Raw genomic sequence first — 19,027 nt, forward strand, 5'->3', positions numbered from 1 at the left:
AAACAGGTTTTCTACTATAAAACTATACAATATCGCTCTATATTTATACTGTTAATTGGACGGTATTTGCTGCAGTTGGATAATAATGCATAGTACTGCAGTTAGATTCTGTATATCGCATAGTACAGCAGTTATCTGGATATAATTATCATCATTATCAAAAATCACTTGAAACGGAGGCATTTTTTGCATTCTCAATGTTGTTGACTTGGCATGCTCCCATGAGCGGACATATACACCTTACAACTCTAGTGGCCGCTTACGAGAAGTGTCCGCTTACGGGAACTTCTACTGTATTTCAATATCAGGGTTCTAGACTAGCATACGATATAGTAAGTAGCAATTTAGAACGGCCGGCTTACACTAATAAGCAGCGCACATAATCTCAGCTTTCAGACACACCATGAAAACGGTCTTGTAGAAAGAATAAACGCTGTCGAAGGAATAAACACAAATGCAAGCATAAGCATATATGTATAAGTAATCACAATTTTTTCTTTTCCTCAAGCATGTGTGTCATCTCCAGTTTCCAAATGAATCTCCATCTTTTCAGCCTCAGTTTTCCCTTCAGTTTTTTCGCTTCTAACTAAATGAAGGACAGCCAGTTGTTCCTCAATGTACACACGATATATACGCTGTATACAAAGCATTTTTTTGTTATGCTTTACAAGTCTATGTGCTGGACCTTTCCGAAGAACCGGAAACTTTCACAACCGCAGCGTATGCACCTCAACTGAAGGTCAACCTTTGTCAGTATCCATTTCACCGCTGTGTTCATCTTTTCAGCTCGTTTGCATCAGAGGAATGCTGTCAGGAATTCATCATTATATTATCCTGTGTCACAGCCGTCCCTCCCCGAAAGAAAGGCTACCGTTATAACAGTCTAGTTTTGTAAATGCTTCCCGTATTTCAGGAGACTGAGACGCTAATTTACAGGTTGCAACGTCTTCATGTAAAGTTTTTTGGATGAACTAAACAAACGGACCCTTGTTGATACGTTCAAGTGCAATACAATACTTATACATACCTATATCACAAATGGCACCACGAAAGCACGTAACGTGAATCGTGAGACAAAACTCCATGTCTGCCCTTTGACATCCAGGATCTTTATTTACTGCTGCCTGATTGGATAAACCTCCAAACTGGTTCACCAATAGCGGTGTCTCATTACAGTCCTAAAATGCTAACCATTCAGGAACATTCTAGCTGACTTCCGTATCAGCAAGAGAGGAAGATCTACATCTTCCTCTCTTGTTTTCAGTTCCACCCAAATTCACCATCACAATGACCTGTGTCACATCCGCCCTTCCTCGAGGGAAAGGTTACCGCTATAACAGTCTTGTTTTGCAAATACTTCCCGTATTTAAGGAGCCTGAGATGTTAATTTACAGGTTGCAACATCTTAGTGTGAAATGTTTTGGATGAACTAAGAAAACGTACCCTTGTTAGCTGCATACGTTCAAGTGCAATACAATACGTATATACTTAAATGACAAATTAATGGTTCCAGGAAAGCACGTAGCGTGAATCATGGGACAAAACTCCATGTCTGCCCTTTGACAGGATCGTTATTTGCCACCTTCTGCTTGGATAGACCTCCAAACTGGTTCATCAATAGCAGTGTCTCATTACAGTCCTAAAATGCCAACCATTCAGAAACATTCTAGCGGACTTCCTTATCAGCAAGAGAGGAAGATCTACATCTTCCTCTCTTGTTTTCAGTTCCGCCCCAACTAAGCGGGATCACAACTACAAGTTCAGTGTAGCTTTGAGTCGACCCATCTGAGTATTTGTACATTATTTGTGAGGTTCTACAGATGCAAATCTCCAAAATGCTTCACATTGGTTTAAGTGTGTTTTTCTTCTCCAGCAGTTTCTTAATAGCCAGGTAAGACAAAAATCGAGCTGCATTTATTTGCTAAATAGCGGCACTTTCCCCTGTTTAAACCTTGGGAATGGCATCTCGATCCCACATCAGGATTTGCTGACTCATAGCCGACTAAAGAAGCTTCTGGTCTTTTGGAAAACGGCTAAAATTCAACAAATATTCGCCTTTATAATTACGGGAAATCAGTGTGGGTATAGTGATTCCATCCTTCATTTTAAGTCTGTATTTGTCTTTCTCTGAGTGTCAACTTTCCCCCTCAGTTTTCAAAGGCTAAATGTTATTTTCTGAGTTGTTGCATGCACTGATTTTTGGTCCTTTAGGAGTCGTAAACTGGATAAAATCCAACCGCGTAGCTCATTTTGGAAAAGAACGCAATTTTTTTTCAGCATATGTTCCCAAATCCAGTCATAAATATCCTGATATCGGGGTTCGTCTGACACGACATGTTAAAATCATTTTATGTCCTTACTAGTATACGATATAGTTAATAGCAGTTAAGAACGGCCGGTTTACACTAAGCAGCGCAAAAAAAATCTCATCTTTCAGATGTGCCATGAAAACAGTCTTGTCGAAAGAATAAATGCAAACGCAAGCATAAGCATATGGGGATCACAATTTCTTCTTTCCTCGAGCATGTGTGCCAGTTTCAGTTTTCAAACGAATCTCCGCCTTTTCAGCGTCAGTTTTCATTTCAGGTTTTCGCTTCTAACGAAAAGAAGGACTGCCAGTTGTTCCAAAAGCTTCTTCCGCAATGTATACACGATAAGCACACGGTGTACTTCCCAGCTGAAGGTCAACCCTTTTCAGTGTCCATTTCGCCGCTCTGTTTATCTTTTCAGCTCGTTTGCATTTGAGGAATACTGTAAGGAATCCATCTTTAGATTAGCCACAGCCGCCCTTCCATTCCTCGAAGGAAAGGCTACTACGATCAAAACAGCGCAGTTTTGCAAATACTTCCCGTATTTCAGGAGCCTGAGACGCTCATTTAAGGTTACAAAGACTAAGTGTGAATTTTTTTGGATGAACTAAGCAAACGTTCCTTTGTTAGCTGCATACGTTCCTTTGTTAGCTGCATACGTTCAAGTACAATACAATACTTATATATACTTATATCAGAAATTAATGCCGGGCTCCAGGAAAGCACGTAACGTGAAGAATAATAAAAACTCCATATCCGCCCTTTGACAACCAGGATCTTAATTTGCCGCCGTCTGATTGTATAAATCTCCAAACTGGTTCATAAATTGCCAACCATTCAGAAACATTCTAGCTGGCTTCCTTATCAGCAATAGGGGATCTAGATCCTCCTCAGTCTCTTGTTTTCAGTTCCGCCTCAAATGAACTGCATCACAACTACAAGTTCAACGTAACATTGCTTTGAATCGACCCACCTGAGTATTTGTGCATTACTTGTAAGGTTCTACAGATGCAAATCTCCAAAATGTTTCTCCATATCGGTTTAACTTTGTTTTTCTTCTCCAGCAGTCTCTTAACAGCCAGGTAAGACAGAAGTCGAGCTCGATTCAAACCTTGAGAATGGCACCTCGATCCAACATCAGGCTTTGCTAACTGATAGCTGACTAAACTAACTTCTGGTTTCTCTCTAGTTCAAAACTGCTTTCAGTGCTATGCTTGCTGAGGGAGAACTGAAGTATGTTGTTATTCGTAAAAGAAAAACAGAGAAGCTATATAAATCTCACTTTTACTTAAGAGGTTTTTATTTAAGAGAGGGTCATACAGGGATATTCTGTCTCGTGATGGGTGATTATTAGCTGATTTTATTTTCCGTGGAACGCGAACTTAAGAAATTATTCTTTGTGGTGCGTGACCTGAAGGTTCTGCGTGACCGGTGAAAAACTTACCGGTGCAGAATTACTAATCGATATTCGTGATTTCACTACTCTATTCTTCGTGATTTTGAGACGCAAGTGCTCCGAATGGTTAGAGTCGTCTATCAAAAGTGATTTAAGTATGCGATTTGTAATAAGGAGACTTTACTTAGCCTTTCACGATTTGCTTTCTTCAAACACTCTCTCCAGCTTCGGAGCGGGTTATTAAAAAGAATACCCTACTAGCTTATTTTCGTGAATCGAGAAAATGAAATTTTGATTTCCGTTATCCGTGAGTCGCTATTTTTCCCGCTCGTGAACCGTACCAAAGAACCCCCACCCCCTCACCAGTGCGACCCTCTTTTGACGTAAACTGTGTTCTGGCATAAGTTGTCTGCAAATCCAACATATCATTCTGAAATTAGAGTTCCCAAGGGCTACCTCGACTATTAACTGGGACAACGTAATAAATGTTAAGACATTTTCTTCTTTTCTTTCTTAAGTGGGCTGACTAAGCAAAGATACAAGGTGCTGGAAATGGACGCAGACGGAAATCTTTATCTTCACAAGTCTCCACTGTTATGTGTGAATGAGATTATCAAACGACTGACGGAAGGAACATACCAGACTGAACCCATTATGTGGCTAGGTTGGGGAACACAGTCAATCAATCAAACAAACACGTGTATCATGTAAACTTAGAAAACAGCCTTAAACAAATACGCGCGCTGATTGGTTAAAAAAACTTGTTTCTATTAAACAATTAGATTATGAGCTGGAGATTTCTATCGCGTGATAGTTGACGAGGGCGCAGCCCGAGTTAGCTATCACGCATAGAAATCGAGAGCGAATAAATGAATAAATCTTTCAAAACTTTCATCTAAATTCTTCTTCACAGACACTTCGAAAACACAAAAAAGCGGCCCCCAGCGTACGCTGCTACGCTACTCACTGTCTATCACAGAATAGAACGTGAGTAACGTAGCCAATCAGAGGACGGCATTCGTGATAGAACGCTGGTAGATTTATAATGGTAATTGAACTGAGTGGAGTGCAATTTGGTCTGAAATCATACGCGTGATTTGAAATCACAAGTATGATTTCAGACCAAACTTGCACGACACGAAGTTCAATTGCCACTTTATTAGATCCATTTTGAAATCGCACAATTTTATCGCCTTAAATTTTAGATTTTTGGTGTATTGTTCCAGAAGCCGGTTTGTTAAAAAAAGAGGAACCGGAAACGCCTTTACGTCTAATTTAGTATGCAAAACGATATCATGTGACGAAAACTCATTCGAGCATGACAAAGAAACAAGCAGTTCTGATCTGAAGTCGAAAATAGTCTACTTTAGGTATAAAAGTGCAATTCTCGTCGCCTGAATCAATTATGGAAGGCCTACCTTTCTTCTGTGGTTGAGGCTGAGACTTTTCATTGTCTTTGGAGAAGGAATTTGAAGGTGTATATCCTGTGTAATTCTGCGATCGATTTCTTTTGAGTTGTGAAACTCCCTCGAGTGCACGATGCCCAGTGGATAGTACGTTTTTTTTCTTTTAAATACCGTTCAATGGCATGATTTTAAGGGGTTCAGCTCGTTATCATCTCCGTTTCTTTTTGTAACCTCGGCGTAGGACTCAATACTCAGGACCTTGTCAAGTTCTTGCAGCGCCATTTGTTTTAAGATATTTCCAAGATGGCGGGACTGGCACCGGCTTCGTAAGACGTTCGTTCATGCACTATTTTGTGCAGTGTGGCATATTTTGACTATGTTTATTCACAGCAACAAAGTTCAGCTGTTTTGTTGCTTCGTTTGAAACTACCGGAAACCTGGAAACATCTACCTTCTTGAGATGACTCAGAATTTGTTTTTGTGTGGTTTTCGTTTGTTTATGTTTTACTGGACTCAGTATCATACGGATCTTGAGCAGATGTTGAAGAAAAATCGCCAAAATATTCGTCAAAATGGACACTGAAAGTTGGGAACTTCCATTAAAGTAGGTCTTCAGCCTAAAGGAGCTCATAATCGTCATTCAGAAACCGTAATTAATTAAATTCGTCAATTTTTTTGGAAAAAAAGCTACAATAACAACAAAGTTTTGGCAATAGTATTTGCAAAATTCTCCACACAGTGGCTTTTTGCCTTTCATTTTCCTGAAATTTTATTGATTACTTTAAACTAATCTTGAAATCTGATTGGTTGTTTTGTTTTACTGGCCCATTCTCATTGGCTGAGAAAAAGATGCGATTTAGAGCAAAAAATAGTGCGATTCGTGAATAAATCGCACCACTGAGAGCCAATCAGATTGCAAGGATAACCAGTGATTTCAAAATGGATTTAATAAATACTAAAACTCGATGGAAACACAGAACTAGCACGAGCTGTTGACGTAATGATGGCGCGAGCAAAGAGAATTTAAACTTTGATAATCAAAGTTAACACGTTGTTTTCCTTTTTCTCGTCGCGGTGCCGGAGTTTCTAAAAGAAATAGAAAAGATGTTTTCCGTGTTTCTATCGAGTTCTAGAAACACTCGTGAGAGTTTGGGAGAACTCGAAAAAGCTGTGGAAACACTACCTGCGGCTCGTGTTCCCACAGCATTTCTCGTTCTCCCAAACTTCCACACGTGTTTCTATAACTCGATAGAAACACGGTACATGTTTTCTATTTCCTAAATAAAGAATCTTCAATATGCACGCGATAATTTTATATAACTTTAAAAATATTTTGCTATTGGCACGAAGCACTTCTCGACTTAGTTTGCATCTCGCTACCATCTACTAGTCTCGGTCTCAAATTCATTTTTACAAGGCATCAGATTTTTTGATGATTGTAATTTTGTCTGCTAAAATATGATGCGGCACTGTTACTATCCCTTCTGAACGACTTATGAGAAAATATACTGGTGAAATTCTTTTCTTTCCTCACTCATTCTAGCTTTACTTTTGATGTTTGTGTTACTGTTTCTACGGTAAATTGATGCACAGTTAGTTATCGATAAATCGATTAATTCATTGTCTGATTGATTGATTGATTGATTGATTGATTGATTGACTGATTGATTGACTGATTGATTGACTGATTGATTGACTGATTGATTGACTGATTGATTGACTGATTGATTGACTGATTGATTGACTGATTGATTGATTGATTGACTGATTGATTGATTGATTGATTGATTGATTGATTGATTGATTGATGGTTGGCTGTTTACTTAATGTTTGGTTGAATAGTAATGTAATACGAATGACTACCTCGAAAATCAGACCACGTAGTGGGGTCCGATTTGTTTAATCACGCGTATGATTATAGACAGAATTGGACCAATCGAGGTCCTGTTAGCGATTGATCAAAACAATAACATTTTTAAACACACAGCTACATTTCCGTTGAGTTTCAAGTATATTTCTCCAAAACACAGTGACAAAATGCACCTAAAATTACACTTATACATGTGACCCATACACTGTCCTACCTGGGTTACAGTCGAGTGTGCTGATAGTAATTCAGATGAAAGAATTTTGTTACAGTTTTAATTATTGGGTTAATTATTGGTAGAGAGGTACGTTGTTTGAATGAATGATTTGCTTTGCACTAACAGGACTATCTAAAGAATTCGCAGTAAAGAACTGTCAAGACCTGAAGCTTAAAGTGCCCTCGGTCGTATCAGGAGTCTATTGGATAGATCCAGATGGTGGTTCCCGTGGTAACGCATTCCAGGTCTATTGCGACCAACAGACGGATGGTGGAGGCTGGACACTAGTTTGGAGTTATACCTTCACAGCCTACACTAATTTCGATAGTAGCGCAAACGCTGTAACGCCGCGTCCAAGCTGGACAGCCAGTGGAGCTAACACTCGAGTGTCTACAACAGTTCCACTGAGTGAGACACATTACGAGGCCATGAACTTTCCTTTGTGGCGCACCATTGGCAAAGAATTCCTGGTCAAGAGCAACATCAACAACTGGATCGCATGCAAGGAAGGCACTGGAGACTTGGTGCAACTGAAGGGGGGGTCAATCACTTGTAGAGTGGTTAAACAGATTTCAAAGCGGTGTGCTGGTGTGGTGCCGAACTTCGTCCGTTTATACAGCAGGGGACCGAGTCTCAGCCGAGGCAGTCACTACTACTACTTCGATGGTGACACGAGTAATAATTGGCCTACCCATGATCCATGTGGAACAAACGGGGCAAATCAGTTAAAAGATGTGAGTTATCCACATGGAAATATTTTTGTTCGTTAAAAATTATTAGCAACCGCTCACTTCATTAAAAACCTGCTTTCTGAATTGTTCTGAATTGGCATTAATTAATGTAAGCGTGAACAGAAGTTTTAAATCTATTAAAAGAACAATTGCTTTTATAAGACCCAGTAAAGAAAACGGAATGTTATTTCGGTTTAATTTCATTATTTTGAGTGCGTTTCACAGCACCAAAGGTCATCTTGTGACGTCATTGCGAGACGTCACATACTCAGGATGGTAGGAGTCAACTAGAAGGGGAAACCTGGGTACTAAAATGCTTTTATTGGATGACTATGTACAACCACAGTTATCTCAAGCTCCTTGGGAGCCGTGAACATTATTACATGACATTGCGTAACAGCGTAAATGTAAGAGTTTGTGTAATGATCGTATGTAACAGTTCAAAATATGAAAAAGAAATTGAATAAAAACGATCGATTTACTTCGAGTCTAGAGATGATTATAAGAACGATGAAACTGAAACTCGCTCAAAACGGCATAGAAACAAAAGTAACACACCGAAGAGTCGAAATAAGTCGTTTTTATTCAATTTCTTTTCCATATTTTAAACTGATACATATGATCGTTAAAATTATGTCATATAATAATGTTCACGACTCCAAAAAACCTTGGGATATCTGTGGTACAAAGAGGCGCTCATGCTTGTTGCCATGTTTGGCACATTTTCAAACTCATAGGAAGGAAATTATCGCAAACTGCCTTAAAAGCAACTTATTAGCTTCATCATTTATATATAAGATCGCGGAGTAGGAATTTGATATTTCTTTTCTTCCATGTAGCTGAATTTACTTTTTGTTTCAATATCACTCTCGACAGGTTGACCTATATCAGAAATATTATATACGAAAGAAAAAATATATGTAGTTCTCTGTTCACCGCCCGGCTTGTGGAATACTGACATGACATCTAGGACTGATTTCTTGCCAGAAATGCTAAAAATGCAATCTAATTAATGTTTGATTGCTCAGATCAAAATAGCCTGCGAGCAGGCTCACCTATGCGTCACACACGCGAGCGGCGAAGAGCTGAGCGATCCGGCGGGAAGGAGTCTGGTGAAGAGACCCCAAGAAAATGACTTTCTCGTCTTGCGGCTAGGCCGCGCGCGCTTGTGCTCCAACGTGAGCCTGCTCGCAGGCTATGACATTTAAGGTCATTGCACTGAAATAGAACCTGCACTGAGATTTTTGTGAAACTTTGCCTATTGATGGTTTATATTATAGGAACTTAAATTTTGAAATAAAAATGAGGGGTCCCCATGTTCGTTTAGGAGCAACGGCACCTTACTTATACCCATATAAATCCTTATAATAGCACCATGATTGTAGTCACGATTGCTCGCTAAATTCACGTTTCCGACGATTGCTTTTTGTTCTACCCTGAGAATTGGTCCATATTTATTTTACACAGAGAAATTTATTACTCAATTCAAAACAACAGAAAAAAATGATAGGTCACCATACTCGTTTGGGAGAAAATGACGATTTGTCTCTATGGCGAGGTCCAGCTGTTAGAAAAAAGCCGAAATTTTTTAATGCGCGCGCGCTAATCACGCGTGAAATGATGCGCAGTAGGGATGCGCAATGCAATACTGGGGAATAACCTCAATAGCCTGCTCGCAGGCTCACCTTTGCGTCACACGCGGGAGCGCCGAAAATTTTTTCCGTCCTCGCCGGGAGCCTGTTCGCAGGCTAAGATCAAAATTTACTCCAGTTCTGCCCACATATACCTGAGTCACATTTTAGTTTCTTAAAGCGACATCGCATTAATATAAACAAAAATCGTCTTAATTCGTGGAGTTTTTTAACTTCCTTGCTTTATGCCTCGGTTTATTAGTTGTACGAATTCGGTGGAATTTCTTTGTCCAGACATTTACACACGCAGGTACAGAAACGTTAACTACACTAATTTTCAATCGGCGTCAATATTCAAACTAAAAAATTAATTCCCATGACTCAGTTATTTGCATTTCAGGATCACAAAAACATGTTTAAGTTTGATCAGTTCAGTTGAACATGGCTGTTAGAAGATTTGCTAAAATCTATCAGTGGCGACCGCAACTATTTTAATTCATGATCATCGACTCCTACCTTATCATTTGAAGTTACAAACCGTTTCTTTTCTGTTTTGAAATAATTGTAGCTACAAGTTCTGTTTCACTGAAAAGTCTTAGTGATAATTATGTTTCAGTTTGATTTTGTCCTTTCCTCCTTATTTTCCTAAAATGCGTGGCAACGATAATATTTTGATAACAGAATCTTTTCAAAAGTAAAAACTATGTTTGTTCAAAACGTCGCAAGTTAATTAGCTGGTGAAAGAACGACATGACTTCAAGATCTCACTCTTCCCTCTGTCAAAGCAACATTCATTTGAAGTCAAGCAATAAAACAGGCTCGAAGTCCGCTGAATATAAAAGTTCACAGACAAATATACAAAAATCCGATTTAAAAATGCATGTTTTACGGCAGCGGAAACCACGGCATTACTTCCTTAAAACTAGTTTGCCAACTGACAGGACTTGTGTCACGAATGGAGCGTAAAGACATTGAAAGAAGAATATATAGCAGACCAAGTAAGTCAAGTAAGACTTGTATGTAGGGTTTACTTAGACTGGGGGAATGTTAGCTGATGGGACTGAAGAACGTGGTCAGAGGCGCTCGCGAAATCCTGCTGAAGACAAGTTGCTCTGGACGAAAATAGTTTGCTGGCCGTGATTCTCACGAGTGGCCATGGAGACGAAATCAATTCAAGCAAGTTAAAGTAGGGAATAATTATTTCCGCCATATAATGACGGTTCCGTTTCCTTTCGTTTCGTCAATTTAAGCCCGGTGAATATTGACTTAACTGAAAATATATCAGTATCACAAGTAAGCTGTTCTTGTGTTCAGGTCATCTTGAATGTGCTTTCGATTGGCGCAGGACCTAAACTTCCTAAATTGGGTCAAGTTAATTTATTGCTTTGATCGGAGGTGATCGGTGATCGAAAGCTATCGGAAACAAACAAAGTTTTCCTAACGGTTTCACTGATACAAAAGTCAATCAAAATATATTTTGATTCGCGGAATTCTAGAGGCTCTGGAATCGTTCTAAATGTTTATACTTTCACGTCTGATGAAATTACAGATGATCGTTCTTACTAAATTAAGCTAGTCGACAGCTGCAGTCCAACAGAAAACTGTGGGTTAAGAAAAGGAAAACACAGTAAAGTTGGAATACCGAAGGTACCTTTTCCCTAAATTTTCTAGCGGCACACTTGACTCAAGATTGGACATCTCTGCCGGTACAGAAAACGCACATCAAACTCCTTCGGCTAGGCCGCTAGATTTACCTTTTCAGGAATTACGTGACCTTTTTTATGTGGTATATATCTACTACTGCTTGGTTCTCGAAAATTGTTACGGGACAACCAAACACAACGATAACTAGCTTTAGGCATCTGTGAATGACCAAACCCAATTAATATCTTAGCAATAGCTTTCCGTTAATGTTCGATTTTTGAACAAGGCTGTAACAAGAACTACCAATACCGAGCAGTAAAGAGGATATGTAGCTTGTTTATTTCATTAACTTCTGTCCACCAAATAAAAAATCTAGATATACAATGATCGATTTCATCTCGTTTTAATAATTGAACTGGACTGAACTTACTAGAAACTAGAAGAGTGGAGAAACATCTGTTTGTTTGATTTTCTTTTTAGTTAGTTGAATAATCTTAAAACACAGAAACTTTGTAATAAATAAATTCATTCACCTTCACCCGTCTCTTTCGTGACTAGCAGTCACGTAAGGCCTCAATTTTTCATGCTAGTCGGTTTGAAACTAAGTTAAACATATAACATTTGTCACTCTTTTGTAGAAAACGGTTAAAAACTCAATAAATATGCGGTTTTATGTTAAAGGGAAATCAGTGCGTGTATTGATTCAATCCAGTCTGTATTTGTCTTCCTCTATCAGCTCCGAGACTAAATGCATGTTGTGTGGCTAGTGATGTCATATCCCTTTGCGAAACGAAACGCTACGCTGTGCTAAATCTAAATTGGAGCCAAAGAATCTCTTATTCCCTGCATGCAGACAAGGAAATTTCTCTCATTCACGCTTTGGGGAAGAAAGAGTTATTCTTTCCAGGAAGTTCCTCGCAAGACTTTTCGCTTTTGTTTTTATTTTCTTTCTTTTCCCTGCTAGATACTTGTTTCCTTTTCTACACTCTATTTTTTAGGTTTCGGTGTTTAAACCTTAAATATCTGCAAAACTTTGGATCGCAAACCCCTGTCTTTTCACAGCTATATCGCCTGATTAACCATTCAACGCACTTTTTGCGTTAATTAGTGGCCTTGCAGTTTTTCAGTTGGACCTGATATAGTAGAAAAAGCAGTAACCTTTCGATTTGACTTGGGAACTTTCAATGAACGTTAATTGGAATTGTTTAAGTATCCTGAACAAGACTGTACATAACTACATATTGCAGAACAGTTCGAGACATAGACCATTAAAATCGCTAACATAATTAAGAAAGTTGTTCCGTATTCAAAATCATTATATCTTAGCTTTGAAATTAGCTAAGATGTACAACATCTTCCAAAATATGTTTATGTTATGCTTTAGAACTATATACCAGACCTTTCGGAAGATCAGATGTTCGGGAAAATTTCATAAAAACACCGTATACATCTCAGCTGAAGGTCAAGCTCTTTCAGTATCCATGTCTCCTGATCAGTGACACTTATGAAGCTCGTCAGCATTTGAGGAATGTTACCAATCTTGTTTCAAAGATCTCTATTTTTCCTACCTCCTGGAAAAGGAGATATTCTGGGAACAAGGTTCGAATATTGGCGGGTCATTATAAGTCAGTCTTTTTTGGCAAACGCTTCCCCTGGTCTTGAAAAAGCCTGAAACACTAAATATTGACTTGATAATTAATTGTCATGGATAAACTCAGCTAACCTTGCTGGCTGGATAAGTTCCAGTGTAATACAATACTTACAGACTTATTTCGCAAATGGCACCAGGAGAGCACGTGATGTGAATCATGAGACAAAACTCCATGTCTGCCCTTTAACACCCAGGATCTTTATTTACCGCCGTCTGATTGGATAAACCTCCAAACTAATAAATATCGGTGTCTCATGACAGTTCTAGCTAAGCTGCCAGCCATTCCGGAATATTTTTGTTGACTTCAGTTTTAGTCTGCTTCAAGCGAACTGCGTTGGCACGTCCCAAACACTTCCACAAGCTCAACCGTATAGCTTATAGAGTCGGCCAGCCTGATCGAGTATTTGTACGAATACAAACCTCAAAAATGCTTCTCCACGTTGGTTTGGCTTTGGTTTTCTTCTCCAGCAGTTTCTTAACAGTCAGGTAAGACAGAAACTCAGATGCAGTTGTAGCGACGTTTTCTCCGGTCAAGATGACCTTTGGAATGGTAACTCGATCCCACATCAGCTCACATCCAGTCAGGGTTTGTGATCTGTAATCTCAAAATGGTATTTCGTAATTTCTATGACGACGAAAGTCCGTCCATATTAGGCTATATCATGTTAAGCGACATCCCAACAATCCAAGAAATGTCAATAATTTTTTTAAGCGCTCTGAAAATCATTTAGATATCGTAACTGCATATATCTTCCTTTTAAAACACTGTCTTTGACGTTTTCAGAAGCTTACTACATTTTTTTGGAGACTATTAGTGCGCGCTATGATTGCTTGCCAGATGCCAGTATTAATCGCGCGTGCACAAATGACGCAAGCAACCCTAAGAAGAAACGAAAACCACTTCAGCACTTGAAAGGCGTTAATTCACTTCAGTATACGTATAGCAATAGTTTCAAACTCTGTTCAAATATGTGTTTAAGACTAGGGCCAAAAATATGACAAAAATACTCGATAAACAACAGGTAAAAAGAGCTCTAAATTACTCCTGCTTTCTCACACGCGATACATGGCGTCACATGAACGCGCGCTTAAATAAAGGACATGCGCAATTCAATTCTCGTCCAAGATTGTAAAAGCCAGTCTTTGATTGAGGATTCCTCGAAAACCTACCGTACAGCCCACGATGAAAGTTTCACAGTCGATTTGTAGGGGTGAATCACGTTTAGAGCCAAAATTTTAAAATATTTTGTAAGACAGAATTTGAGCCCTTTTTGATTTCACATTTTCCTAGTTTGCGAAAAATCTGTTTAACAGATTTTTATTTCATTTTGCATAAATGTTAAATTAGAGCCAATTTCTTATTCCTGAAATTTTGAGGTAGGGTCATATGAGTAGACTTTGAGAAAAACGTGATTCAACCTACTAGTGCCCAGTCTCTCCTTAGGTACTCGGTCGTTCATTTTGGCGATTTGTTGACGTTTAATTGTTCAAGTTTCACATAGAATGGTAAAAGACTTAGTAAACAGTAAATAGAGAAAGGGAAAACATCTAGGAACATTTTTCAAAAGAGTTAGAAGTTGGGCTGTAAATCCATCAAAACTGTCGTAAGCCACCTTAACTTTGTGCCGTAGTTTTTCTTTGATTAATCGTGTAACTTTTTGGGCCCGTGAAGCACTTGCCGCGTTGCATTTGGTCAGTAAAGATTGGGAAAAGGGAAGCGGTTCCACAAGTCAAAAAGCAGCACTTGTGACTAAGAAGTAACCCCTGAGGTGCTGAACCTGCAGAACAGGTTGTTCAGCGGGTGCAGTCGCAAGGCCGGCTGTTGTGCTTGGGTACCCTAAGGTTTCTTTCATACGTCATTGTGATTCCGGTCAATCAATATGAAATGAAAGCCACCAAGGAATGAAAAGAATGAAAACCTTCGATTACTAATTGAAAAAATTTCAAAAATAACAAACTCGTACTGAAGTTAAAGACATTTTTTTTTCTCTTTCTCTAGTGGGCTGAATCTGCAAAAATACAAGGTACTGGAAATGGACACAAATGGAACTCTCTATCTTTACAGATCTTCAGTACTATGTGTGAACGAGATTATCAAACGACTGACTGAAGGAGCATACGAACTCGCTGAACCGAACATGTTACCAGGTTAGGCGACACATGCAATCAATCAAGCACGAGCATCGAGTCAACAGAAGGAATCTTTAATTTGCCTCGATATTAGTATAGGTAATCATGCGATTTCGAGTTCAATTTGGAATTAATTTGCACGAGTGAGTTTTTCAAAAAGCTGAAATTGCACTCGCCGAAGCGGCTCGTGCAATTTCAGCTTTTTGAAAAACTCACAAGTGGAAGTTAATTCCAAATTGAACGAGAAAAACCGTATGATTACTTATTAATAATATAAACATGAAAAAATTTGCATGGAGAGAGTGCCGGAAGACCTTTCTTGAAGCCATTTTTTTCTCATTCGAGAAAACTTTTTTCAACGTTTCTGCACAAAATTTTCGTCATTATTTTACGTAATATCATTGGCTTTGAAAATTTCCTATTGTCTTTCAGCCAATCAATCGTAATCCAGAATTACGATATGTAATTTGTACTGGTGTTACACTTTTTTCGCTGATGTTACACTTTTTGCACTGGTGTTACACTTGAACTGCACTGCTCTCAGCCAATCAGAATCAAGTAATTTTTTCATTTATATTATTAATATTTAAATATTTTATTAGTAGATTGAGCAAGCTTTTCTACTGAGTTGGGATATGTCGTTACACTCTGGTATGTAAGGTGGAATCGTCCGCAATTACACTCTTACAAGTTAAGATTTTTCGATGATTGTAAGTTGTAGAAGACCATCGATTCAGTTGTATTAATATCCCCTCAGAACGATTTGTAGGAATGTAGATAGAGATAAATTATTAATTGACTAAATACAAAATATATTAAATGGTGAAATAAATTAACTCATTTATTCATTTATTATTTGATTAAAAGAATGATTTGCCTTACACTCACAGGACTGTCCAAAGAATTCGCAGTAAACAACTGTCAAGACCTTAAGCTCAAAGTGCCTTCGGTCGTGTCAGGAGTCTATTGGATAGACCCAGATGGTGGTTCTCATGGTAACGCATTCCAGGCCTATTGCGACCAACAGACAGACGGCGGGGGCTGGACACTAGTTTGGAGTTACACCTTCACTGCCTACTCAAGTTTCACGAGTGGAGCAAACGCTGTCACGCCGCGTCCAAGCTGGTCAGCCAGTCGAGCTAACACTCGAGTGTCCACAACAGTTCCACTAAGTGAGACACATTACGAAGCCATAAACTTTGCTTTGTGGCGCACCATTGGTAAAGAATTCCTGATCAAGAGCAACATCAACAATTGGATCGCATGCAAGGAAGGCACTGGCAGCTTAGTGCAATGGAAGGCAGGATCAATCACTTGTAAACTGGTTAAACAGGTTTCGCAGCAGTGTGCTGGTGTGGTGCCAACATCGCTCAGGCCAGCCTCCTATGGACTGGTCATCGAAGCTACAAGCTTGTATTATTACTTTGATAGTAATACAAACGGTGATTGGCCTGCCCATGATCCATGTGGAAAATACGAAGAAAATAATTTAAAAGGTGTGGCTAATTCACACCGAAATATTTTTATTCGTTAAAAGCTCAGTTTTCGTTAATTAAGTTTCGCACATGAGCCTAGTTTTCCAATGCTTGCTGTTTAAGGGTTTTTCTTACCCAAACGAGGCTCACTCAAGAGTGTTTGGTTTTATTAGCCACAGGATATTAGTATCATACATGGCGATTTAAAAAAAAATAATGTGTTATTTTATGTTTAAGGGAAATCAGTGTGTGAATTGATTCCATCCTTCAATGGGAGTCTGTACTCGTCATCCTCTATCACCGGTTACCCTCAGTTTTTAACGAATAAATCTTGTGTGCTTGCTGATATGATATCCCTTGCGAAACAAAATGCTGCTCGGAACTGAACCTGAACTTGTAAGCAAAGAATCTCTTACTTCAGTCCTGCATGCAGACAAGATAGTTTCTTTCATTTACGTTTTGCGGTGGACCTAGTAATTCCTTCCGGGAAGTTTCTCGCTGGACATTTCGCTTTTGTTTTTATTTTCTTCCGTTTTCTTTCCAGATATATATTTTTTCTTTTTTCAGTCTATCTTTTCTATTCTTTAGGTTTCGGTGTTTACAGCGTTTTTCCGAAAAACGTTGTCTCACAAACCTCTTTTTACAGCTGCATCGCCTGATTCACCAATCAACGAACTTTTTGCGTTTATTAGTTGCCCTGAAGTTTTTCGGTTGCGCTTGGCATGGTAGAAAAAGCCAGTAGTAACCTTTTGATTTGACTTGCGAACTTTGAATGAACGTTAGAATTGTTTTAGTATCCTTATCAACAAGATTGTAGATGACTACAGATCGCAGAACAGCTCGAGATAAACCACTGAAAGCGCTAACCTTAATAAGAAAGTTGTTCCGTTCAAAATCATTATATCTTGGCTTTGAAGGTCAGCTGACCTTCAAAGACCAGCTGAAGATCCATCTGTTTCAGTGTCCATGTCGCCTGATCAGTGACACGTATGAAGTTCGTGTTCATTTATTTGAGGAATGTTACCAGCCTTGTTTCCAGGATCTCTCTTTTTCCTACCTTCTGTAAGAAGAAGGATCCTAAGAACAAGGTTAAAATGTTGCCAGTACTCTCTTATAACTCATTCTCCTCAGGAAAACGCTTCTCGTAGTTTTGAAAAATCGACTTAATAAAAACTTGAAATGTTTGCCATGAATAAACTCAGCTAACCTTACAAGCTGGATAAGTTCCAGTGCAATGCAATACTTATTTACTTATATCGTAAGTGGCACCAGGAGAGCACGTGATTTCAAGAAACCACAAAGCGCACACTCATGCAAGAACCGGAAATTACATCATATGACTATCAGAATATATTAAGTTTTTAATTCAGGACAGCTGCCCAACAACAGATCAACTGATGGTAGGGTTTTGCGACACTCAAAATTGTACATACCTTCGGATTGATGTGAAGTTGCCTGGTCTGTTGCCAAGTTTCAAACCGCTTAGCTGAAAATATCTCACTGCTCATTAAAGGTCTTAAAATTGGGCAACCTTTTAAACTTTGTCACAATTTTCACGTCTGGAAACCATTTTTCACTACTTCAAAATTAGATTAAAAAGTTTAAACGTGACCAAAACGTATCAGGGCTCTCCTTGATTTGCCTTGAAAATTAGGCAAATGTGATCGCGTAGTGCTCGACCGTCGTGTTTCTTTCGTGATCTCTTTCCTAATTTCAATTAATGTTACATTGCCAAATGCCATCAAGTACAAATATATATTGTATTTAAAAAATTCTTCTGAGCAAACTCATTAGACCAAGTATTTTTGTGGAAAACGTCCAGGATTTACGAGGGTGTGAGTGGACTGCAGTTCATCAAATTTGATTTACTTGTGATAAGCTGTCAAGGAAACAAAATTCAGCCATTCTGGTGTTTGAAAAACTTTGAATCTTTTAGTCAGAAAGCCTGAACGTGGCTGAACTGCTGAGAGTGAAGTGTTCAACAGAAAAATCAAAAGATTAATTTGAAATTTACTTTCAAATCAACCGAAAAACACGCCATTCGCACATATATTTGAGCTTATCAACTACGCACTCGGCCCTAGTTTCCCGGCTCTCACTTCACATTTACAACACCACAATGCATATCGCTCGCTTATATCATTATCGTTAACCTCAACAAAAATTAAAATTCACAGAATAATACAAAAACAAAGCCTAATTCTTATTTCCAAAAGTTGTTTCAAGATAGTGACTTGATTCATTTACAAGGCAGAAACTAAAACTGAAGACAAGATAATAGATAATTTGGAGTCTATTTAGGTTGGTATGTCAAGAAAACTGACATGGTTGTACTTACTGCAAATAACAAAACTTTAACCTTCATTATCGTCATTATCTGATTCTTTATTTTATGTTTGTTCTATTTTAACAAATTCACTCAAGGAAGCCAAAATCCAACGAAAATAAAGGACAAACGAGGTATGCGTAATAAGAGCCTTGTAGCGGAACTATCATCAGTGTTGAATGAGAATTAAGTAATATAAGACTCCTCAAGTAGTTTAAGGCCTGGATTAAAGGATTTTACTGGT

General features: G+C 38.6%; 1 protein-coding gene across 1 annotated transcript; it reads left to right on the top strand.

The window, feature by feature from the left end:
• The first annotated feature begins 13,136 nt into the window (after nt 1–13,136).
• LOC149096590 (uncharacterized) lies at nt 13,137–16,808 on the top strand. Its single transcript, XM_089281291.1, has 3 exons — nt 13,137–13,338; nt 14,852–15,000; nt 15,873–16,808. The coding sequence occupies exons 1-3, from the start codon at nt 13,280–13,282 to the stop codon at nt 16,514–16,516; spliced, it is 852 nt and encodes a 283-aa protein (XP_089137417.1). The 5' UTR covers nt 13,137–13,279; the 3' UTR covers nt 16,517–16,808.
• The last annotated feature ends 2,219 nt before the right edge of the window (nt 16,809–19,027 follow it).

This window comes from Orbicella faveolata, unplaced genomic scaffold (assembly GCF_042242905.1).
Source record: "Orbicella faveolata isolate gen_17 unplaced genomic scaffold, um_ofav_v1 contig_48, whole genome shotgun sequence".
NCBI classification, from domain to species: domain Eukaryota; kingdom Metazoa; phylum Cnidaria; class Anthozoa; order Scleractinia; family Merulinidae; genus Orbicella; species Orbicella faveolata.

Excerpts from the sequence above, each read along its gene's own strand:
- LOC149096590 (XM_089281291.1), top strand. The coding sequence starts at position 13,280 with ATGCTTCTCCACGTTGGTTTGGCTTTGGTTTTCTTCTCCAGCAGTTTC. Across the intron at positions 13,339-14,851 it reads AGCAGTTTCTTAACAGTCAG|TGGGCTGAATCTGCAAAAAT; the intron begins GTAAGACAGAAA and ends CTCTTTCTCTAG. Across the intron at positions 15,001-15,872 it reads TGAACCGAACATGTTACCAG|GACTGTCCAAAGAATTCGCA; the intron begins GTTAGGCGACAC and ends TTACACTCACAG.